This window comes from Staurois parvus, unplaced genomic scaffold (assembly GCF_062004578.1).
Source record: "Staurois parvus isolate SC_StPar_1 unplaced genomic scaffold, SC_StPar_1.0 ptg000173l, whole genome shotgun sequence".
Taxonomy (NCBI): Eukaryota; Metazoa; Chordata; class Amphibia; order Anura; family Ranidae; genus Staurois; species Staurois parvus.
Genome location: NW_028317969.1, coordinates 2,333,692 through 2,359,078, shown reverse-complemented (window position 1 = coordinate 2,359,078; position 25,387 = coordinate 2,333,692). Strand labels below are relative to the sequence as shown.

The 25,387-nt window shown below is 42.4% G+C and overlaps 1 protein-coding gene across 1 annotated transcript in view; it reads right to left on the bottom strand.

Moving 5' to 3' along the window:
• The window catches only part of MYO7A (myosin VIIA), a 305,599-nt gene that overhangs the window by 39,168 nt on the left and 241,044 nt on the right, over positions 1-25,387 (bottom strand). The window contains exons 34-38 of the mRNA XM_089676754.1: positions 14,428-14,597; positions 12,387-12,577; positions 10,780-10,904; positions 3,194-3,351; positions 870-1,023 (exon numbers count right to left, since the gene is read on the bottom strand). Of these exons, the coding sequence (XP_089532880.1) occupies positions 870-1,023; positions 3,194-3,351; positions 10,780-10,904; positions 12,387-12,577; positions 14,428-14,597 (798 nt within the window). The remainder of the gene's footprint in view (positions 1-869; positions 1,024-3,193; positions 3,352-10,779; positions 10,905-12,386; positions 12,578-14,427; positions 14,598-25,387) is intronic.

Below are 25,387 nucleotides of genomic sequence, written 5' to 3'. Positions count from 1 at the left end.
TTTGCACATTTTTTCCTTTTTGCAAATTTTTGTTGCTGAACTTTATGTATTTATATAATTTTTAACATTTTATTTTCACACACATATATATATATATATATATATATATATATATATATATATATAATTTATTTTTTGCTTTGTACTATTTGCACATTGAACTTTATGAATTTATTTTTAATGAGATATTTATAATTATTTTTGTTTTACACATTTACACAGTACACCTTATGAATTTATTTATATATTTTTAATGAGATATTTATATTGAAAAATTATTATTGGATTTAATCACACACTTTGAATTTTTTATGTTTTACTAAACACTGTGGTAATATAATTAGATTAATTCAGGTAATGCAGTTGTTAAGTTGATATTGACACAGTATTTATTAATTAATGGTAATATTAAAGCGCGGTTAATTACTTATTATTTTTATGTAGCTCACATCTTATGAGGGTGAGAAAAAATTCCAGCGATCTAATATACTGATCTTTGACTCCAGTGACTCACAAGTTCATTTTAATAATATTTTTGCAATAAATAAGGAATGTACATTCTGGTTAAAGATCTTTCCTATGGATGACCACTCAGGAAAGAAATATCTAAACAGCCACTGGTGGACTCTCACGATGAAAATGAGTTACCTGGTTGTCGTGCTGATTTTTTGGATTATTTCTCAGACACCAGCTTATTACTTATTCCAGAGACCTCAAAAAGTAGTGGAGACCCAGGCTTTACATGACAGACAAGCTACTAGCATTCTTAAACCATGCTCAGCAATGGTAGATCCATGTATTTTTCGTAAAACAGATTCTCTTTAACTTGAGCTCTGGGAATTACATTATCCCTATATCTGTTAACTTACTTGATGTGGTTTTCACTGAGCTGCTTTAGGATCTGACAGTAGATCTCATCTTTCAGGGGTTCTGCTTTTAAGGCACCTTCAAAGATCTGATCTGTCAGCTCGTTGACCATTCGCATACGCTTGGATGGGTAATCTCCCATATACTTTAATATAGGTGCAAAATGCCAGTCAAGGAATGTAAGGAACAAATTTTTCACCATGCTTGTGTTAAGACATTACCATTAGTAATTCCTGTGTGTTCTTACAGTCTAATGTTAGTGTAGCCCTGTTTTGGGGGGGGTTATGTGACATGGCCCACACCAAACAGGCTATGGCGCTAACCTGTATATGAGTAGGCAATCCTGAGCCTTCGCTATATGGAAGAGGGGGTTGTGATAATACAAATGGCAGTGCCTCCACCTAGAATAGGGATCCTGCAATTGAGGAGACTCACCCCTTTCTAAGAATGTAACAGGTAGACAACTTAAAGTAACTATACATAGTAGTATTAATGCACCCAGCTTATATTTCTAACATGAAAATATGTCACCACACCTGTATGAGATTAATACAAAGTTTATATAAAGCAGCCACATAAAACAGGATGCATAAGACTAACATTCAGGTATTACAATTTACCATAAATTGGGAGGTTGCAATTATACCCGGGTATATGTGCATGTAGTATACAGAATACCTCCAACCATGAGTTATAGCGCAGTCCGGTTGCAGGGGCCCCTGGAGAGGTGAGAGTCAATAAGATGCACGCTTCCACTTCAGATGCTGCAATGGCGTCCAAGTAACCCGTTCTATGCGGATGATTGCACGGCTTGTCTGACGATCAGCGATGCATCACCTAAAAGGATAAAATTCCCTATCTCTCCTTACTCTTAGTCCCTATCCTTAAACTGGGCTGTCACCGCAACCGGGCCTCTATCTGTCTAAGTGGCCGTCAGATGCCTAACCTACCTCTAGCCTAATCTATCCAACGCTCCCTATGCTAATTCTAGCTAAAGGGAGATCCAGACCAATAAGGGTGCTATGGCTTTAAGAAAAGAGGCTGCGAAGATACACTGCAATTAACAGAAAGTTCACCTGACAGTCTTATGCAGCTGAAAACACTGATAGACAACTATAAGGATTCGCAGTGTGTAAATAGAATAATGATAATGAACCACAAATCTCTCTCTTACAGAGATATTAGGGTTCCTATACAGAAGTTGAAATATAACAGAGGCAGACCTAATCTGCTTCAGTAACAACTAGATAGATAGCAGCCTTGTTAATCTGGATCATTACTCACAGAATCACCATACAGTTCTCCCCAGATACATAGCACATGGCAGGCTGGCACCCTCTGCCTGATACTTCCTGGAAAATAACTATATAACATCCTGGGGTTTCTTGACCTCCTTGTAGGGGCAGGAAGCACACCTAGGGACTTGTCTGTAATGGGACCTCTATGGTAGTGGCTGTATATGAATGTAGACAAACCACAACTAGTGTATAAAATAACAGTTCCCTACATTAGCAACTCCCTACCTGCATCTTCCTAGACCTAGAACATTAATGCTTATCATGCCAATCTTTCATACAACCAAACCTTCTGGTATTAACAAGTAACAAGATGGTGGCCTTAAACTGGACTCTGAAAAATAATTTTTGGTTAAATTCTGCCGGGCACTTCTTGTGTCTTGAGCCTTACAGCTGTACGTCTGTTATGGGAGATCATTTAAGGCGCTGTTGCCTTTGAATGCTAGTTCCAACAGGTTTAGAGTATCATTTGGGGATGTTACTATTTTGCTGCTCAATGCAACTTGGATGCTACTTTGAAGTGGTTTGCATATTCTATGGTGCTAAAATCATGCTGGAATCACACTAAAGTAGTACAGGAACCTTTAAAAAAATCAGTCCGTGCTGTGTTCCATTGATTTCAATGGGCACCATGTAAAACAATGTGATTTCCATTGTCGTGTGACTCAAGTTGCAACTGAAATTGCACTAGTGTGAACAGAGCCAAAAGGGACCATCTGGCCACATATTTTAGTTCTGAGTGTCTAGGATCAGTAGCTGAACTCAAGGTGAGTATAAACAGGAGGAGGAGAAGGGAAACAGGTCAGTCAACCTAATGTTTGAATGGGCAAATTACAAGCTAACTTTAAGATCTCATTATTTCTAAAATGTGGCAGTATGAGGCTATACTGCTGCATTACTAATTATATGTTTTATTCCCTCTGACATTGTAGATGGAAACATTTTTATAGCATAAAAACTGGACTAAGACATATGTCATGTGCAGGTCCAACCCAATAAAATATAGTAACCAGCTTTCCATGAAAGGATATCGATAAATGACATGCATGCCTCCTGCGACAGCTCATCACTCATTAGCACTTTCCTTAGAAGGCCTTGTTTGATTGGCTCTCGAGTGTAGCACCACAGCTTGTCCTTCCCTCGGTTTTTAGTGATCATGACGCGGCTCAGTGTATGTTTTGGAGGCGGCCTAATTACAGAAAGGGAAAGTTATTAGATGCACAGAATGTTTGCAGGCTAAAAGGTATCTGAATGTGACGTTTTCCTCTTCCATACGTCTTATGCTGGCTATACACTGTTACATTTTAAGAAATCATGTATGAACATTCATACGAAAATTCCCATTACATTCAATGGATTGATGAGTGTTGCTTGAAAGCAGTTCAAAATTTAGTTAGCTTTTAACATTCAATTTTGTAGTGAATAGACTTTCCTGAACAAAACCATAAACACTGTTAGAAATTCATTAGAAAAAAAGTTTCCATCCTGATACTTCGAATTTTCTTGTCACTGTGATTAAAAATGAACATTGATTTGAGTTATGATTAGAATATCAAACAAACATTCCTAAAATGAAAAATTTCAAATGCAATTCTACCCAGTGTATGCCAAGCTTTACTCTAGTCTATAAAAAAAAAGAGTCACCTAGCCAGCCAACATACTAAAAAATGTTGCTGCCTGTGCTCCCGACTTCTATATTTTTATTTTAATTGTATTCATTGTCGTTGGCCCACCCAGAACAGTTTCACTCCACCTGCATTGCCATTACACAAAGTATAAATCCGGCCCTCAGCTTGGTACAAAGTGTTTAGTAATTTTGGGTTCAAGTGACATTATCTGCATGAAGTTTGTTCTCCCTGTGAGTTGACTTCTTTCCTGTCCTGCTAATGCATGGAAACCCAATGTCAGCCAAAGTTTTGTTTTTTTTCAGTTTTAGATATGTGTGCCATATTTTCAATGTTGTCTGTCACCCCCATTTGGGAGATTTCACCTTAGTTCCAAAACTTGTGACATCCAGGCTGTAGGCTTGTTCTGGCTCAGTATATCTTCACAATAGGACCAATTTGCTTTTACTTTAAAGTGATTCTAAACCTATTATTTTTTCTTTAAAATAACAAACATGTTATACTTACCGTATTTTCCGGCGTATAAGACGACTTTTCAACTCCTGAAAATCTTCTGAAAAGTCGGGGGTCGTCTTATACGCCGGTGCGAGCCGGCGGCAGGTGTCAGGGTGGCACTTTTTCGAGGGGCGGCGCTGCGCCGCGCCGCCCCCCTCCTCCTCCAACGGACACTAAGTACAGGGGTGGGCAGAGGGGCTGCTGTACCTTACCTGGCTCCGGTCCCACGACGATCCGGTCCAGGCAGCGCGGCTGCTCCTCCTTTCAGTTTGGCCGCTCGATGGTCACGCGGCTGCTCGGCTCTGCCTCCTCACCGGTGATTGGGCGCCAGCACTGGAAAGGCACACAGGCGACCAATCACCGGCGAGGAGGCGGAGCCGAGCGGCCCCGCGAAAATCGAGCGGCCGAACTGGAAGAAGAAGCAGCCGCTCCTCTCCCCCACTGACACTAACGATGGGGCACTGTTCTCCCCACTGATACCAATGATGGGGCACTATTCCTCCTCCCCACTGATACCAACGATGGGGCACTATTCCTCCCACTGATACCAATGATGGGGCACTATTCCTCCCCCTGATACCAATGATGGGGCACTATTCCTCCCACTGATACCAATGATGGGGCACTATTCCTCCGCCCCACTGATACCAATGATGGGGCACTATTCCTCCCACTGATACCAATGATGGGGCACTATTCCTCCGCCCCACTGACACCAATGATGGGACACTATTCCTCCCACTGACACCAATGATGGGGCACTATTCCTCCCACTGATACCAATGATGGGGCACTATTCCTCCCACTGACACCAACGATGGGGCACTATTTCTCCTCCCCACTGACACCAATGATGGGGCACTATTCTCCCCACTGACACCAATGATGGGGCACTATTCTCCCCACTGACACCAATGATGGGGTGCAATTCCTCCCACTGACACCAATGATGGGGCGCAATTCCTCCCACTGACACCAATGATGGGGCGCAATTCCTGCCACTGATACCAATGATGGGGCGCTATTCCTCCCACTGACACCAATGATGGGGCGCAATTCCTGCCACTGATACCAATGATGGGGCGCTATTCCTCCCACTGACACCAATGATGGGGCGCTATTCCTCCCACTGACACCAATGATGGGGTGCTATTCCCCCCACTGATACCAATGATGGGGTGCTATTCCTCCCACTGACACCAATGATGGAGCACTATTCCTCCCACTGACACCAATGATGGGACACTATTCCTCCCACTGACACTAATGATGGGACACTATTCCTCCCACTGACACCAATGATGGGGCACAATTTCTCCCACTGACACCAATGATGGGGCACGATTCTTCCCACTGACTAATGATGGGGCACTATTCCTCACACACTGACACTAATGATGGGGCACCATCATTGGTGTCAGTGGGAGGAATAGTGTCCCATCATTGGTATCAGTGGGAGGAATAGTGACCCATCATTGGTGTCAGTGGATGAAATAGTGCCTCATCATTGGTGTCAGTGGGAGGAGTAGTGCCTCATCATTGGTGTCAGTGGGAGGAATAGCACCCCATCATTGGAATACCATACTGAAATTGCATACCATATTGAAATCAAATCTGATGTTTTTTCATTTTTATTTGGTGTGCCTTGGAAGAGGGGTAGTCCTATACGGTGAGTATAGCTCAAACCCTATATTTTAACAGGAAAAGTAGGGGGTCGTCTTATACGCCGAGTCGTCTTATACGCCGGAAAATACGGTACCTGCTCTGTGCAATGATTTTGCACAGAGCAGCCCTGCTCCTCCTCTTCTCAGGTCCCCCGACGATGCTCCCAATTCCTTCCCTTGCCGAGTGCCCCCCTAGCTAGCCACTTGAATGCATTAAGGTAAAATATCTTCTACCTTTAGAACCATTTTAATTCACCCACACATTTGCACCTCACAACACATACACTGGGGAATTCATAAAAAGTGTCTATGGCACTCTTTAGAATTCCATTGTGCTTCTGCAGAACAAATGTTGGTGTGGGTGACAGATTCATGTACCTGTTCTAAATGATGAATGTGGGTCAAGCAGCATGTGCAGAGGTGCACTGAAGGCACTTGATCACCCAGTGCAGTGGCTGTGGAGTTTTGTAGCTGGGTCAGAGGAGCCCAACATGGTTTCAGAGACACTAGTTCCCCATCAGGTCTGCTCTCCTGACAGCAGACAGTAGATGGATTCCTTAGCCAATAGATTGCCATTGGCTATAGAATCCATCTACTGCCTGCTGTCAATCACAAGGAGAGAGCAAACCTAATGGAGACTAGTGTCTCATTTCGCAATTAGGCTTTCCTCATTGTCAGTGTCACTGCTTGCTAGGAGCTTGTCAGCTGTAAAGCCAACACTGAAAGGTGGAGAGGGGGTAGCAGCAGCAAACATGTTTCTCTGCTACACAACGGTATACAGAGACAGGTACTCTGCCTGTCTCTATATGCCAATTCAGACTTGTTCCTAATCACCTTCAGTATCGATGTCTAAGAGCTGGAGGTATCATTTTGAATTTAATGCAGCCATTGCGGCACTTTGTAAAAGTGTCACTTTTAAAAACTACCTGAATCTGCCACACACATTCCTAAAGCTCCCTAAATTGGTGGGAGGGATTTTTGAGTCTGATGCAGGCTATTTAAAAGTGAAGAGTGTTGCAAGAGCTTTACTGAATCCCTACAATAGTGTTTCCTACAGGAAACACTAGGAACATATGAACCTACGGGATTGGCAATACCTCTTTTCCTCTCTATTTGATGAAAGGTACAAAAATATTCAAATATACACTGCTCAAAAAAGTTAAAGAAACACTTTATAATCAGAATATAGCATCAAGTAAATTAAACTGCTGGGATATTGATATGGTCAGTGAAGTAGCAGAGCAGGTTGTCAATCAGTTTCAGATGCTTTGGTGTTAATGAAATTAACAATAGGTGCACTAGATGGGCAACAATGGGACAACCCCCAAAACAGCAATGGTTTTACAGATGAAGGCCATTGACATTTTGTTCCCTACTCATCTTTTCTGTTTTTTACTAATTTTGCATTTGGCTAGGGTCAGTGTCACTACTGGTTGCATGAGGCCAGATCTGGACCCTACAGAGGTTGCACAGGCAGTCCAACTCCTCCAGGATGGCACATCAATACATGCCATTGCCAGAAGGTTTGCTGTGTCTCCCAGCACAGTCTCAAGAGCATGGAGGAGATTCCAAGAGACAGGCAGTTACTCTAGGAGAGCTGGGCAAGGCCGTAGAAGGTCCTTAACCCATCAGCAAGACCGGTATTTGTAGGTTGATAATTATCATTTCCATCAAACAATGGGGCATCCTTACGTTCCTAACACCTTACCCAGTCCATATCAGTATAGATATCCAGCATGATATTTTCCCCCATTGAGATCTGATGTGTTTTCAAAGTGTTCCTTTCATTTTTTTTGAGCAATGTATATTAGCTAATCCTTCCTTTACTCCTCTTTCTTCAATAGTACAATTGCTTTCTTCTTTCTGTAACGTCTGTCTGTCTTCAAATATTGCACAACTCCCATCGCAAATGTAAAATCATTAAAGTGCTCCACCAAATGCACCAAAACATGTTTCGTCACATTGTGACTTGGTTAGGTGTTAAAGCTCTCAGGGGAAGTGCCTTGCTGCAAAATCATAATTTTAAAAGTCAATATAAAAGGTAAGTTTTAGTATCTAATGGGTAAGATGCTTGGAGCATCATTTTTCAGAAATATCTCTTCCATTGTTCTGGTTCAGGGATAGAGTACTCCACTCAGAGAAGGCCCATAGACAAGAGACTGCTCCAGTGTCCAGGAACAGTCTGACTGTTCTCTGACACATCCAACACTGCCATAAACATAATTATATCCAGCTCAGTCTGTGCAAAAGAAGAGGGGAAAAGAAGAGCATCAGCTGCCAAACCCACTTATCCCAGAGAGAGCAAATTGGAAAAAACTGGTTCATCTGATCTGATCATCTGATACCAACTGTCAGGAGCCGACTGGCAGTAGCCTCTAGCGACCCACAGGCCGGAATTCCTCAGGGCGCGGAGTCTAAGCCTCAGTCTGCTGGTTCACCAGAGCCCCTGATGGTGGGGATGGACTTGAAGCAGCCTGAGACCAGGTCGCGACCCCCGAGTACAACCAGCTGTGGTAGAGGTAGCCGCCAATGGCGGGTAGCAGGTAAGAGCCAGATGTGAAGAGGTATTAACGTAGTCAGACAGGCCGGGTTGGTAACAGCGGAGCAGACAGTACAGACCAGTAGGCAAAATAATAAACAGGTCACAGGTTCAGCAACAGGAGGTCAGACAATCAGGATCAAGCAGAGAATAGTCAGGACGAGCCAAAGGTCAGAGCAGGAGAGGACAACAGGATCAGGATCAGGCTGGGTCGGCAACAAAGCAATCAAATATACAGGAGCAATCAGGAACACAGGAACAAAACCATACGGCAATTTAGAGAGCACAGGGCTGGTTTAAATAGTGCGCCCTGTGCTCTCATTGGTGCCAGGCACGCGATCGCGAGTGTGCATGCGCAGCCGCTGCGATTGCCCAAGCCCCAGTGCTCGCTGGCTAATGCGCATCAGCGTTCTGCGCATGCGCATACCCGTGTGCTGCCGAGATCCCTGACACCAACTCTGGTCCACACAATTCATGCTTGCTCAACTTGGCTCTTTCTAAACAATGTGAGGAAATCGCAAAAGGATCACTGCCCTAATTTTGCAGTTCCACAGATGCCTGAGCATCCATGGAGCTTGCTAGGTGCAAATAAAAACTAAAAGACCAGAGCTCTGCAATTAGGAGTTATAGGGGAGGGGAACTTAAATGAGACCACTGCTTTTACACAGTGAGCAAATGACCTTCTGTGCAGCATGATGGCAAGGGAAAGGTTTTTTTACTTTTGTGGTTGTGGCTGTTTTACAAAGAAAATATTTTTTTCTAAGATATTGAACACCTTTTATTTTGGCGCATCTGGGATGTGTTTTACTGGTTTACATTTAAGGTTCAGCTTGGCTTTAAAGCAGTAGTAAACATTTTAAACAAAAAAAACCTTTTGCACTAGAAGGTAAAGGCATAATGTGCTAGTATGCATCACATACTAGCACATTATGAAAGACTTACCTTGAAAAGAAGCCCTCCAGTGGTGTGCTGCCACTGCTGCAGAGGCTTCCACCTTCACCCGGTCCTGCCTCTTGAATAGCCGAATTGCGTTGATGTCACTCCTGCCTGCATGTGACATCACCAGCTGCCAAGCAAGCAAATATCTCCTAAATCAGGGGTCTCCAAACTTTCTAATCAAAGGGCCAGTTTACTGTCCTTTAGACTTTAGGAGGGCCAGACTGTGACCAGTGGGAGTAGAAAATGCCCTGGCATTGATGGGCATAAACAATGCCCCATTATTTGTTTGAATGGAAGGAATTCCCATTGTTGGTATCAATGGGAAAAATAGTGCCCCATCGATGGTGTCAGTGGGAGGAATAACCCCCCATTAAATACGTCTCATTGGTGGAATAGTGTCCCAAGGGCCAGAAAAAGGCAAACCAAGGGCCACATTAGGCCCCCGGGCCACAGTTTGGGACCACTGTCCTAAACGGTGTACGTTTAAGAGATAGTCATTTAAACTCTTGGCGATGGCTGTTCGCATATATGTAGCCAGCCTCCCCTCTGATGATGTGCTTTTAGCACGAAAGGCCTCAGGAAAGAGGAGCTGTACAGAGCGCGACGTTTATGCCGCTGGAGCCACAAGGAGGCTCGGCGGCCATCTTTAAAGGGGTCAGTACTGCAATATATCCTTTATCAATAGTATATGATGCACACTGCCCTATGTTTGTTTTTATGCTCCAATAAATCTTTCTGAAATACTACACTATTGGGCACCTGTTTTTTGAGCTCCTATGCGAGCTATCACATCTGCAGGAGATCCCTGTGATATCCCATATCCAGAGAAGGGAGCCCTTTCTAAAGCAGAGTACCAGTCCATCCCAAGGAGGACCTCTGGACCAGGCAGAATCTCATCATTCTTTTAGGATCGATGACCGGAGAGACAGCCCAGCACCTATCATTCATTACTACAGACGCTTTTAATATGCGCTTCCAGTGAGTGCGCATTTCTGATAATTACTGGTTGGCTGTTTATACCAGCATTTGGAGTACCGAGATACCTGCCCCATAAGGATTTACCGCTATTCATTGAACTTTTATATATTTATTGGTGGAATTTATCCTAAGTGCTGCACTTTTTTGAGTGACCACATATGTGAGTCCCTGTTAAAACATCTTAATGTGCTGAGAGTGCGCTCCCTGCACACTCCCAGCATGGTAGCAGGCAGGGATCGGTAAGCTCCTGATGCATACTTGCGATCAGGAGCTTTACGATCATGTGACCGCTGTGACAGCCAATCTCAGTATTTTTGTGGCTTTTGGGGACACAGGATAAAATATATATGTCTGCAATAATATAGAAATATGCTAACCTGAAATAGTCATAGGAGAATTCCTCCAGTGTGTATGGCTTAACCTTCTCCTCCTGCTCCTGTGTGGTCATCTGTACAGTCCGCACAACATCCTGCTTTTCATCTGGGGTCATTGTAACCAATGCCTTGATAAAACCACAGCGAGAAAAATATAATTATTGCAGCCCCAAACCTGGAATACTTTTCTGTTTTTCCCATTATAATAGGAAATACTTATAATAACAACAATACATATAATACTTTCAGTACAGTTATCCTTCAAGTGACCCCCTTTCCCTACCAGCAACCCACAAGTCTTTTACTTACCCATACCTCAAAACTGTCCCTGATTTCAAGGGATTGTCCCTGATTTGGAACAAAGTCCCTCTGTCCCTCTTTCCTCCTCATGTGTCCCTCGTTTTGTCTGATCTATTTAGTTGTATATAAAATGCACTATTTATCATTCAAAAAGTGTTTCCCAGTGCTAAAACTTTCATCCAATTTCTAAATTTAAAAAGCCAATATAAAGGAATAGTAGTGGTAAAAAAAGGACTTGTGGGTTTAACTAATCATTATTTTTGTATAATTCTCCTTTAAGGGGGTGTGGCAGTAGGTGTGTCCTAAGCCTGCATACATTTGCTAATAGGTGTCCCTCATTCCCATCTCACAAAGTTGGGAGGTATGCTTACCTGTCCTCCATTATGCATTGATGGGTGCCCTATCCATAGGAAAAAATGGAGATTCAATGAACCCAGCTGGAAGATTTGTGGAGCACAGGCTGTGCAGATCCCAATGGAGATCTCAGAGGAGCATACTTTGGCAATCATTAGACTGTTGGGGGGTCATTTAAAGGGCAACTGTACTAAAAGTATAGCTATCCTTTAAAACTGGAATCAGGGCACAAAACTTTTCATTCAAATTGATTGCTTAATAACCAAGATATAAATGCACTTTGTGCAAGAAATGCTTTTTGCAAATCCAGATGATGCCTTTAAAGACAGAGGTGACATCATTGTGCTGCATATAACTTATACAGAGAGCAGAGCTGTGGAAGGGAGCAGCAGGCACCAACTACAAGTTGCCTGTAGAAAACTACAGAAAGGGGTGGAGACAAGACCAGTCACCATGCACAAGGCAAGAGAGCAGCAGTGACCAGTCTTTATTATAGGAAGCTCCTGCACAAAAGAAAAGCTTCACACTGATTACTGCACAAATCTGGAGGACCATACCAAGATCCAAGTAAGAACAGACATGACTCTTGTATTTACACAATATTTGTTAAGCCTGGAATTCAGCTTTACTGCTCTCTTGTGTCCTTAATTCTGCAATCTGGTCTAATGCTGGTCATAGATATCTGATGATTGTTGGAACTTGGCCATATTTAGACCATTGGCAACATGCAAACATTCATATGAATGCTCCAGTCAATGGTGGAGGGTAGACGTCTCTATGAAGAAGCAAACAGGACCCAACACAACTATTTCTCATGCATCTTGCGTGATGAATGGAAGCAGTGATTAATGCTTTCCTTCCCTCTTCTCATGTATAAATGAGAAAAGGAAGACCTCAGACCACTGCATGAAGCATTTACAACAATTTGGAAGACCATTCGCTTGGCAGGAACGTACCACAACCTCAGAGGGAGGCTTAGTGACGGTCGGCATCACATACACAATCTCAGTGGGGAAATCTCCTTTCTGTTTGCTCCGTTCATTGTATCCATGAGCCCAACCTGCGTTCATGACAGTTTCCCCAGTATCCTGGTCCAGGATGATCAGATCTCCTTTCTGAAAGCCCAGGAATCCAGAATTTTCACCCGCTGCATGGACAGGACAATGCATTCGAAAAAATAATAGAAAAAAAGGCTTACCATGGTTGGTGCATGAATAACTAACATAACAATATTGCACAGTGCAAAAGTTTTCATTGAGGATTCATGTTGAGCTATCACTGTAAAGTCTACTTGTTGTTATGTTTTTCACATTTTGCATGCTTCCTTTGCCTTAAAGAGCACCTGTACTCTTATTTACATAGTTGTAAGGTTTGATAAAGTCACTGGTCCATCCAGTTCAACCTATATATGTGTGTGTATTTTTTGAATTTATCTACATTCCTCACTGACATCACCAACTGTGGAAGCAATTTCCACATCCTTACTGCTCTAACAGTAAAGAATCCTTTACAGCATTTAACAGTGAACTTCTTCTCATCCAACATCATTGTGTGGCTGTGTGTCTTCTTTGGAAACCTTAAGTTAAATAGTTTCCTCCCAATGATACAGTCACCATTTAAATATTTGTATATTGCGATATCCCCTTGAGTCATTCCTCAACACGGAGGTTCCCTAGTCCCTTATTAGCTGTTTCCCTTCTCTGGACTCTTTCCAGTTCAAGGACATCCTTTCTGAACATTGAGACATAGTGGTCAAAAAACCAAGCAGAAGACTAGGACTATTCACAAGTCTAGTTAAGGCTGTGGGCTCCCCATAACTGATCTTCTCCCTAATACTAAACTGTCTATATTGTCCCTAGTATATGTATGTATGAATGTGAGTTAGGGACCTTAGATTGTACACCCCTTGAGGGTTAGGGACTGATGTGAATGTACAATATATATGTAAAGCGCTGTGTAAATTGACGGCGCTATATAAGTACCTGAAATAAATAAATAATAAATAATACTGACTTACCAGAGGGTTGCATAGCAATTGCTGCCTCCTAAAGTCTGGTTTTTTTTTTGTTTTGTTTTTACCTTTGTTTTAATTGACAAATGGCAATTTATACATTGCAGGATTGCACAGCAACTGCAAGCCAAATGTTTGGCTCACAGTTGTGGCACAGCCACATTGTTCTCAATAGGTGAATTTGACAGGCTGTGCCAAAACCACCTTAACTACACTTTTCCCATTGACTACAAAACTGACCTGTTACTCTGACCTATTTAGTTCTGTGATTGTCATCATTGTCTGGTTGGCTAGAAGTTAGTTTAGTCGTGGAAATATTCTAACTGGCTTGTACTGTAATTTTTAAGATAGGTCTGGTACTGTGAATGCTTTTGTACACGCAAGAACGAGTTGAAATGTCTACCTTTTGTCTTGAATTTCTCCTCAGAAATAGCAGTGCACATGCTCTACCCAGGCACCCCTGCACCTTGACCCTTGTAGTTGTGTATCTGCAGTGTGAGATCATCTAAAGCACTGCTGCCTGACTGACTGCTAGTTTCACCAGATTTGGTGATGTCGCTATTGCGTTTCTCAATGTTTCAAGTCAATGTTCTTGCTGGAGATGAAGTTGTACTTGAGGACCTGCAGTGCAAGGATCTCCTTGCTTCTGCTTCATTCAGTGTATCTCTGTTTCCTACTCTTTTCCTGCTATTACTTGATTATTACCCCTCCAGTCATCATATCACCAGCCATCAGGGGGCTTCTCTGACATGAGCAAGCAAAGCGCTGCCTTTGCTAAGATGGGCGCCTCTGCATAGAGACACAATGCAGAATAAAGCATGGAATGGGGAAAATATCAGCTTCATAAAGACCACAGACTGCTTGATTTTTTGGACATAGTTTCCACAATAAAGATAACGTCTGAACATCTGACCTGTGATTGGTTGACAAAAGATGCTTTCCTGTGTACCAACACTGAAAACAAATATTTATCCCTCCAGCCATACCTGGATTCAGATTGTCTTGAAGAGCCACCACATATTTGGATCTTTTTCTTAGTCCCTCTAGGAAAGTCACTACCAGGTCCCTGATGTCTTCTGCGTTGTTGGAGGTGAAGGTGTACTCATCGCTTTTAACGGTAGCCAAGGTAAAACTCTGACCCTGCAACTTACTCCCTCTACCACGGCCAGCAGAAGACAATGGCAGAGAGAAAAAAAATTACAGTGTTAGGAAAAATGAGGAAAAAAATATCATTCACACCCTGTCTAAACATCACACAATAATATCTTAGTTAACGACGTTACAATAACACGTTAAAGTGTATCTAAAGCCAAAACTTTAATGTTTTCTTTGGGTAGAAAGGTGAAGGGTTAGAACCACTGCCCAATTTGTATTACTGTGTCCCCAGTAGGGAGTTGAACTCTCGATCTGTCCAAATGACTGCTTCATTGGGACCGAAAGTGAGGGAGAAACCAACATTGAGAGCTTTCACCAGAACAAGAAATAATGAAAAATATTCCAACTGATACTTATTGCTGACAACTATCTAAGAGGTGGTTTCCCTTACTTTGGAAAATTTTTTTCCCAGTAAAGCAGGGGAGTGGCTTCCAGACAGTTTGCCTCTTTTGATGGATGTAGGTAGGTGGCTTCTGGGAGCATGCTAGCAAGAATGGCTCCTTCAAACCCTACAGGGGAAATAAGCCACCCTCAATCTGGATTTCAGGACCAGTGCTGGAGTAATAATCTGATGCCAGAAAACGTGACAGAATAAAGGAGCAGCATATCCGGGAAATTATTTCAGAAACATATGAAAAGTGTTCTTTAGACTTTCAGTTTAGACTTTGCATACAGGTGCTAAATGCAGGAGAACTTCCAATGCTCAGGTTATCTCAGGCTGCAGTTTACCCTGTTCTGAATACTGCCATAAGATAGCGCACCCATGACATGCACTGTACTGTTGTCAAAGCAATGCCATCTAAATGCACACATATGTACTATCCCCTTCAGCTCACTGCAATCTTTCAGACATGTTAAAGCCAACATTCAAAAGCAACAACCCTTCAATTCACTCTTTATTAGGGCTTGTTTACACAGTGTTAGCCTAGTGAAGAGTGATCTGAAGTGGATCAATTTTTGCAGAGATTTTTACAGGTGGCAAAGAGGTGTTATGTCACTTCCTCACCACCTGTTTAACCCCTAAAAGCTTGTACCACTGCACACTATTCACTTACATTGATTGCACTCAGTGAGTGGTAGAGCCTGCTGAAGGAGACAGGGGCTTTAATTCTTGCTGCAGCTATGAAGCAAAGCATTACGGCCACGATTTGTGTGTAAAACCCGTCTTTTCCCTTTGCAGTTTAAGGGGGAGCCATTAAGGGTTTTTACCACCCCTCAAATGTGACTGTAAACTTACTTACTCATCTTGGCCAATCACAGCTTTTATCAAAGCTCTGGTTAAGGCTGGGATCAACCAATCTGTGTAAGCAGGAGGTTTTAACCTTTTGTACATCATATTCTGCAGTGCATTGCAATAAGGGATGCAATTAAGGACTGCCCTTATAGGGTAAATTCCCACCAGATGCACTGGCATGCATTGATTTACAGCAGGAGGAAGACTCAAATCAGGCACCAAATAGAAGTCCAGCTGTACCCAGACTGGGAGAACCTTAGCAAGAGCAATCAAGTTGCTACCTGTGAGTAAAAATGTTCTTATTCCATCAATTTTGGTGCAAACCACACCCCATAATGCAATCTATGAAATAACGACACCCCAAAAAATATTTGCCATAGCAATGCGTTTTTAATAAACAACAGATCTTGGTACAACACAATGCAAATTCAAACCTAATACAATTTTAACAATCATTACTGCAGGCAACAATGCTAATGGTTTTTCAGAAATACTATGTATTCAGTACTATGAGGCAAACCTTTCCTGCCACAGAACCTGGCCTATTGGTGACATAGCACATTCAGCCATCTGATCATCTATAGTAGAGGCTCTCATGTTTCCCCCTGACAATGATCCGTTCTACATGGTCAAGGTTATGGTCTATAGTCTCATGAAAGTTATAGCCATCCCTCTCCTTTTTTATAGTTGTGTAGCACCCAGGTAGTCTTTATGACATTAGTCGCATTCTGTGGGGACATTTGCATAGCTGTGTGCAGTATATGCCATTGTTTTCTAGTGCACCAAATGTGCACACATCCATCCTGCGTGCACGAGCAAGCCGATCATTAAATATTCGCCTTGCAGGGGTTAGACCCCTCTGCGAAGACAGCAGCATAAGATGTTCTCCTAGGCCAAATGCCTCATCGGCTACAAGAACAAATGGGTATATTGGCTGACCAGTTCCAGGCCACGGTCTGTTTGGTGGAACCTTCAGTTGCTTATTACTCAATATCTTGGCAAGTTTTGAAGTCTTAAATGTTATTGAGTCAATATTGCTTCCAAAAGCCCCAACGCCAATATAGGTGAAGCGGTAATCAGCATCTACAACTGCTAGAAGAACCACAGAAAAATATTTCTTATAGTTGAAAAATCTGCTTCTGCTACCCATTGGCTTTTCGATTCGGATATGCTTCCCATTAATTGCACAAAGACAATAAGTTAAATTGCACTGTGACAAAAATATTTCCACAATATTTGTCCATATTGCTGCTGTAGGTGTTGGCAGGACTCTTTGCTTTAAGTTTCTCCAGATTGCTTTGCAGGTAGAATGCACTATGTAATGGATGGTAGATTTTCCTAGGCAAAACTCCAAATGGATGGCCGTAAATGAATTGCCAATTGCAGGAAACCTGAAAATTAAAAACAAAAACGAATCAATTCCCCTGTTCTAAGTTTTGCAGTGCAATCACGGAAAACCAGATGGCAGACAATGCATGGCAATTTTCAGAGAGAGCTACCTAAACAGCGAACTGAGAATTGTAGTGTTTCAACCTCCATAAAACCCAACCCCCTATGTTCATTTTGCACAACCTGAATTTCTGTGCCACATCATGAACCTTTGTCTGTAAGAAGACATAGCTACATAACCATAATACCTATGTTATCATGAACAATATGTAATCTTTTTTTTCTGTCTCTTTGATATGATGAGGAGGTGGAGGAGACAACAAGGAGGATCCTGCAGGGGTTCCAGTGGTAATATCTAGGTCAACCACTGCCACTAATATTGTGGAAAGGGTAGGACCTTTGGGTCAGTCAAGATGTGCAGCTCCACCACCAGCTCAGATCACAATGCCAAGGCAACCCACAAGTGGTTCAGTGGCTTCCAGTCACAGATCCAAAAATCAGTGCCCTGGGGAACTCATGAATGCACTCATTTTTTCATAGAGAAGAGAGGGGAACATTTTTAATTTACTATGACCCTTATCCCCCTTATGGAGGAACTGCACTTTCACAGGTTGGTGAATATGCGTAAAGATGCGATAGACTTACTTTTCTCTTACGATCAGGACACCCTGCCAAGGTCCAGTAGGCCCATTATGTCTGGTCCTCCCCCACCAGCACCACCACCAACTTCTTATTACAACCCATAGTAGGGACGCCTACCTTACCAACATGCCTTCTCACAGCCTCCAACCTCATTTTTTGACGATCCCCCACTGACTCTGTCATCAATGGGAATCCAAGTTTATGGAGCATAGAGTAACTTTCAGCACTCGCAAGATAGCAACTCCCCTTTTATTTTTTATCTTTAACTTTTTTTTGTTAAAACTGTTTTTTTTTGGGGGGGGGGATTTAAAAAAATACCAAATAAAAAAAGGGCTAAAATATAACCTGTGACACAATGGGGTTGATTTACTAACAGCAAATATACTGTGCACTATGCAAGTGCAGTTGCTCCAGAGCGTAAGTGAGGAGACGCTCTGCTTGCTTCCAACATCCAATCATGTGCAAGCAAACATGCTGCTTCTTTATTTTTACAGCATTGGGTACTCTTTGTAAACTGAAGCTTTAACTCATTTACTAATCTCTGGGACAACTGCACTTACAAATTGCAGTCTATTTGCCTTTAGTAAATTAACCTCAGTGGGTTTTTGTTGCAAATGTTTGTCAAGAATTAAAAATTTTTAAAAATACAAACAAATATGATCTATGCCAAAATTTTCTTGAAAATAAAGAAAAAGTTGTTGGCATTGCTCAAGTTTTTTTTTTTTTTTTTTTAGATAACATTTTCCACTGATTGTTTTTTCTCTAATGCACACATTAAGCACACCTTTGCTTAAAGCAGTACTATAGGCCTTTTTCTTTTTCATTTTGGGTAGAATGAGGGAGTGTTATAAGCCTTGTAATTATATTGGGGAGATTTCCCTATATTTCCTTTCCAATAGCCAAAACAGGAAGTGAGGAAATTCCTGCAAATTACCAGAACTAGTGTCCCCATTTGAACATTTCCACTGTTACTGTTCTGGAAACAACCCAAAAATCTGAGATTTTCTTTTACGTTCACTTTCAATGAAAATGGTAAAGAAAACAAATAGAAATGGTGGATCTCTCTAATGGGTACAGAAGTTCTATCCCCTCTCTACTTTGTCCAAAACTAGAAAAAAAAAAAGTTTTGGTTTTGTGAGAATGTAGGAAGTTAATACTTGCAGATAAACTGGCTTGTGTTATGTTCAGTTGGATATTTAACAAATGAGACCTGTCTCCTAGCACCTAGCACCAAACAGGGGCGGACTGACGATTTGGAAACTCGGGCACTGCCCGAGGGCCCGGGTTCAGTAGGAGGCCCCATGAGATGCCCCTGGTACCTTTTTCATAGGCTTTTTTGAGTTTGGGCAAGGACACAGGGGCCCCATGATCCCCTATTGCCCGGGGGCCCCATGAGTTGTCAGTCTGCCCCTGGCACCAAATGTCAGTATTGGTTAGGTTAAAGTGGACCTGCCCTATACGCTCCTCCCTTCCAGTGCTGCAAATCCCTGGTTAGCAGCAGCACCTTCTCCTGTCTTCTTCAGGGTTTGGATCTTTTGTTACATAAAGGTCCTGATAGAGAAAAAATGTAATAACTGAAACCTTCTGATCAAAGAAGGTTTTCCAGTGGGTCCGTTCAACAGAAACCAATATAACGATTACTTTCCATTGCACGGAGAGGAATACACACATATCAAAATTCAGTCCCTGCTGAACCAGGTGATTTTTGATCCCTGTGTACCCTCCTTTAACAAACCGAACAATGTTTGCTTAGTGTTGGGGGCAGCATTACAAACTGTTAAAAAAGGTATAAAGTATTAGAAACTTACCACAGTGTTACCAGAAGATGTTCAATAGGTGACGCAGCAGTCCTGTAATTTGTGTCCTGCAGTTGAAGATCAGGCAATAGAATTTCAAGAAGAAGGTCAAAGCTATCATGGAAGTGAAAGTTAATGATAATGAATCATCAGTATAAATCATAAACAATACATTGCATGCCATATGTCATATGAAATGACATTGATATTGCTTAATATCCAAATATATTGCAAACATCAACTTACCTTTCAAGTGACGTGGTTATTTTCATAAAAACTTGACAGCAGATCATGGTACAAGGTCCAAAACTGGCCCTTCTGTTCTCTCTCTATAAAAAGCAGATGGAACCAAAAACGCCGATTCTGACGACTACGTCATCCAAGGATAGTGATAATTATCACCACAATCATCAAAGGTGACATTTGCAGCCAAACAACATTGATTCTGCACTGGGAATGTACACAGTTACATACTCCAAGATGCAGAAAGTGGCCAAACAGTAAGTTTTCAATAACGATTATTGAGAATATTAAAAAAACAAAACACAACCCAACGGAATGTGACAAACATGTACCATCGATGTACCTGTGTTTAGCTCCAATGGACAGAATGCAGTGTGAATGGAAACTTAGATAGCTGACTTTTCAATATCAGTTGAATTTGTACCAAAGGAGATATTGTCAAGTACAACGCCACACAGTGCTGGAGGTATGGGTGGCACAGCACCGAGTTTCACGTTATTGGTTCAGTCATTTAGACCAATCTTTTGGAGGTCGCTCGTCAAATGTCAAAAACACCCAGCAAATCACTGGGATATCTCCATCAAACACCAGAATGGAAATGGACCTTGTTTTCTAGGTGCTGCAACAAACAATTGATGGCAACATGGTTAACAAGCAAACATAAGTTGCCGACACACCAATTTCTTCATAAAAATGTTCACGTTAACACAACCCTGGGTTGAAAAACACTTACCCCGGGATACCAATGCCACCCTCTGGGAACCTTGACCAATCCATTACTTTGTCACTTGTTTGAACTCTTGGGATTGTTGCTAATGCTGACTCTGGAACTATTCTCCCTCCTTCTTTCTCCTTTTCCTTTCCTTCCCTACTTTCCACCTTAGACTGCTGGATACTTACTATATATACTGTATCTTCCTGACAACACTTGGTCCTTGATATTCCCAGGACTTTGGCTGGGCTGGACCATCCCTTTGTCATCTCTTTTTGCTCCTTCTAATCTTAAAATGTTTAATTAAATGTTCACTGCCAACGCCTAGCAGATCCTTTTTGCTATACCTATGTTTACCCTTGGAGAAGGGTTAGTGTTTTTATCCGAGCTGTTATCAGTGTGTTAACCTTGTTTCTCCCCTTGTGTGGAGAACTTTACTATTTTCATTAGATGTTAAATTGCTTGTGATGGCATTTATATCATCCAATAAAATGTTTGAATTAAAAAAAAATCACATTAAATTTTATGAGTAAATTGGTGTGCTGGAAATGTATATTGGTGACAGCTCTGAAGGTTCTCCCAGGTCACGGTTTAACTAATAATAGTAAGTTGCATTCAATTGGACTTGTTCTGTAATACTAAAGAAGGTAAACAAAAACGAAAACTCAGACGTATTTGTAACAAACATGGCATCCATAAGTTACCGACACACCAATTTCTTCATAAAAATGTTCACGTTAACACAATCCTGGGTTGAAAAACACTTACCCCGGGATACCGATGCTACTCTCTGGGAACTTTGACCAATCCATTACTTTGTCACTTGTTTGAACTCTTGGGATTGTTGCTGACACTGACTCTGGAACTATTCTCCCTCCTTCTTTCTCCTTTTCCTTTCCTTCCCTACTTTTCACCTTTGACTACTGGATATTTACTATATGTCTTCCTGACAACACTTGGTCCTTGATATTCCCCGGACTTTGGCTGAGCTGGACCATCCCTTGGTCATCTCTTTTTGCTCCTTTTAATCTTAAAATGTTTAAAATAAATGGTCACTGCCAACTTAAAAAAAATCACATTAAATTTTATGAGTAAATTGGTGTGCTGGAAATGTATATTGGTGACAGCTCTGAAGGTTCTCCCAGGTCATGTTTTAACTAATAATAGTAAGTTGCATTCACTTGGACTTCTTCTGCAATACTGAAGAAGGTAAAAAACCCCCCAAAACTCTGAAGTATTTGTAACAAACATGGCATCCCTAGGTTTTTCAAGTCCAGCAATACAATGAGACAGAAGCTTGTACATCCTACAGACCCAACACTCAAACAGTGTAGTGAGGAATGCAAAGACCTATACACTTGAAAGACGAACCAAACTCCTACCCTTCAAGGAAAAAGGAAATTTTTTTGAGGACAGTGAGGTATAAATTTTGGAAGGGGACAACTGGTTCACAAGCAGGGGCGGACTGACAACTCATGGGGCCCCCGAACAATAGGGTATCAAAGGGCCCATGTGTCCTCACCCACACTCAAACCACACCCAAAAAAGCCTATGAAAGGTACCAGGGACATCTCATGGGGCCCCCTACTGACCCCGGGCCCGAGTTCCCCAATGGTCAGTCCACCCCTGTTCACAAGTGCGAGAAGGAAGACATCTACGTCAATCTGGAGCATCCATCACTGAACTGGAATAAAGGCCTTCAACACAATCTGTCTTCCACATGTAATGCTGTTTTAATGTCTCTACCCCAGTGATATGACATATCACACCTTCAACCCATCTGAGTTGAAGGATTAACATCTGAACAGACTCCCTGACACCAGGGAAGGAATTGTGTAACTACATCAGATGGATTCCATAATTTTCACACCTCCCGTCCTGTTCTTGTTCAATGAGTATCTGCCTTTTCATGGTGATTGCATTAAGGTGTCTGTGTTACCTGTGTGGATATAAATGTTGGGGTACAATGGAAGAAGTGGCTTAGAAAAGTTACAAAACATTTTCAACTTTACAGAAGTTAATGGGACTAACTACTGGTAGCTAAAGTGTATTTATGAACTTAAAGGAATGAAAATATTTGAGATTTTTTTCTGGTTTTGGGGAAGTTAAAGTGTTACTAAACCCACAACAATAAAATCAGTCTGTGTATATTGTACAGTAAAGCATGCCAGTTATACACACTGTGGAACCTAAGGGGTTAATCCTCTGCATTGTCTAAAAATGTTGTTTGTTCCTGACTTATCTGATCCTCCCCTTCTTCCAGTGTTCCCCTCTTATCTCCTGATAAGACATATTGTGTGGAGACACTCTGCACATGCTCAGTTTGGTGTGTATTGTTAGAGAGTTTTTTTTTCTTGGGAGAGTGCATGTGATCAGCACAGGGCCAATCAGCACTGTCCAGACAAAGGTCAGCGGTTCTGCATCCTCCTAGAGCAGAAAGAAAACTCCTCCTACAAGCGTTAACCAGTGCTTTGCTGGACAATGATAGAAGTCACAAGACTGGTATATACTGCTGATGAGAAAATGTATTTAGCAGTTTATATTTACTAAAATAATTGCACTTCAATGTTGTGTGTACTGTAGGAGATCAGATATAGTGATTGCAGGGTCCGGGGAGACCAGAAATAGTGACTGCAGGGTCCTGGGATACTATATATAGTGAATGCAGAGTCCTGGGAGACCAGATATAGTGAATGCAGGGTCCGGGGAGACCAGATATAGTAAATGCAGGGTCCGGGGAGACCAGATATAGTGAATGCGGGGTCCGGGGAGACCAGATATAGTGAATGCGGGGTCCGGGGAGACCAGATATAGTGAATGCGGGGTCCTAGGAGACCAGATATAGTGAATACGGGGTCCTGGGAGACCAGATATAGTGAATGCAGGGTCCTGGGAGACCAGATGTAGTGAATGCGGGGTCCTGGGAGACCAGATATAGTGAATGCAGGGTCCGGGGAGACCAGATATAGTGAATGCAGGGTCCGGGGAGACTAGATATGGTGAATGCAGGGTCCTGGGAGACCAGATATAGTGAATGCAGGGTCCTAGGGGACCAGATATAGTGAATGCAGGGTCCTGGGAGACCGGATATAGTGAATGCAGGGTCCGGGGAGACCAGATATAGTGAATGCGGGGTCCTGGGAGACCAGATATAGTGAATGCGGGGTCCTAGGAGACAGGACATAGTGAATGCGGGGTCCGGTCAGACCAGATATAGTGAATGCGGGGTCCGGGGAGACCAGATATAGTGAATGCGGGGTCCGGGGAGACCAGATATAGTGACTGCAGGGTCCGGGGAGACCAGATATAGTGAATGCGGGGTCCTAGGAGACCAGATATAGTGAATGCGGGGTCCTGGGAGACCAGATATAGTGAATGCGGGGTCCTGGGAGACCAGATATAGTGAATGCGGGGTCCTAGGAGACAGGACATAGTGAATGCGGGGTCCGGGGAGACCAGATATAGTGAATGCGGGGTCCTGGGAGACCAGATATAGTGAATGCGGGGTCCTAGGAGACAGGACATAGTGAATGCGGGGTCCGGGGAGACCAGATATAGTGAATGCGGGGTCCGGGGAGACCAGATATAGTGAATGCGGGGTCCGGGGAGACCAGATATAGTGACTGCAGGGTCCGGGGAGACCAGATATAGTGAATGCGGGGTCCTAGGAGACCAGATATAGTGAATGCGGGGTCCTGGGAGACCAGATATAGTGAATGCGGGGTCCTGGGAGACCAGATATAGTGAATGCGGGGTCCGGGGAGACCAGATATAGTGAATGCGGGGTCCGGGGAGACCAGATATAGTGAATGCGGGGTCCTGGGAGACCAGATATACTGAATGCAGGGGTCCTGGGAGACCAGATATAGTGAATGCAGGGGTCCTGGGAGACCAGATATAGTGAATGCAGGGGTCCTGGGAGACCAGATATAGTGAATGCAGGGTCCTGGGAGACCAGATATAGTGAATGCAGGGTCCTGGGAGACCAGATATAGTGAATGCAGGGTCCGGGGAGACCAGATATAGTGAATGCAGGGTCCGGGGAGACCAGATATAGTGAATGCAGGGTCCGGGGAGACCAGATATAGTGAATGCAGGGTCCGGGGAGACCAGATATAGTGAATGCAGGGTCCAGGGCTTTAGTAACACTTTAAGAACCTTGTGTGACACCTTTAAATGAAATTGGCTAAAATTACTGTATTCGATTGCAAGCTGTTATGAGCAGGACCTTCTTAGTCCTCTTGTATTTTATTGTATTGTACCTGTACTGTCTCCTTTTATATTGTAAATCACTGCGTGAACTGTTGGTGCTTTATAAATCCTGTATAATAATAAATAAATCAACTGCATACATTTAAAATGCAAATGTAAATTATATGCCAAAATAAAATAAAAAGTAAAAGATGTTAGTAGATCTTTTAAATCAAAGTACACTTATAAGGATGGAATTATAAGAGCACCCATTGAGGATTTGGTTTTTAAAGGTGTACGCTTCTTGATCCTGGCTTCACTACCAACTGATTTATGACCCAAAAAAGGCGACTCATTAAAGTGGACCTAGCAGATATTTTTTTTTCCTGTTAAGCGCATGCATGGTAAGTAATGTATAAGTATAAAACTTCCAGGTATTTATTACTGCTTACAGAAATCACAGTTCTCCTCTCGACAATGTCTTCATCTGATTTTCTATCCAAAAGGATGGCACCATCTTTTTTCAGGCATCATGCAGAAGCAGCATCTATATCCTAGACTTAGATGCTGACCCAGAAATAACA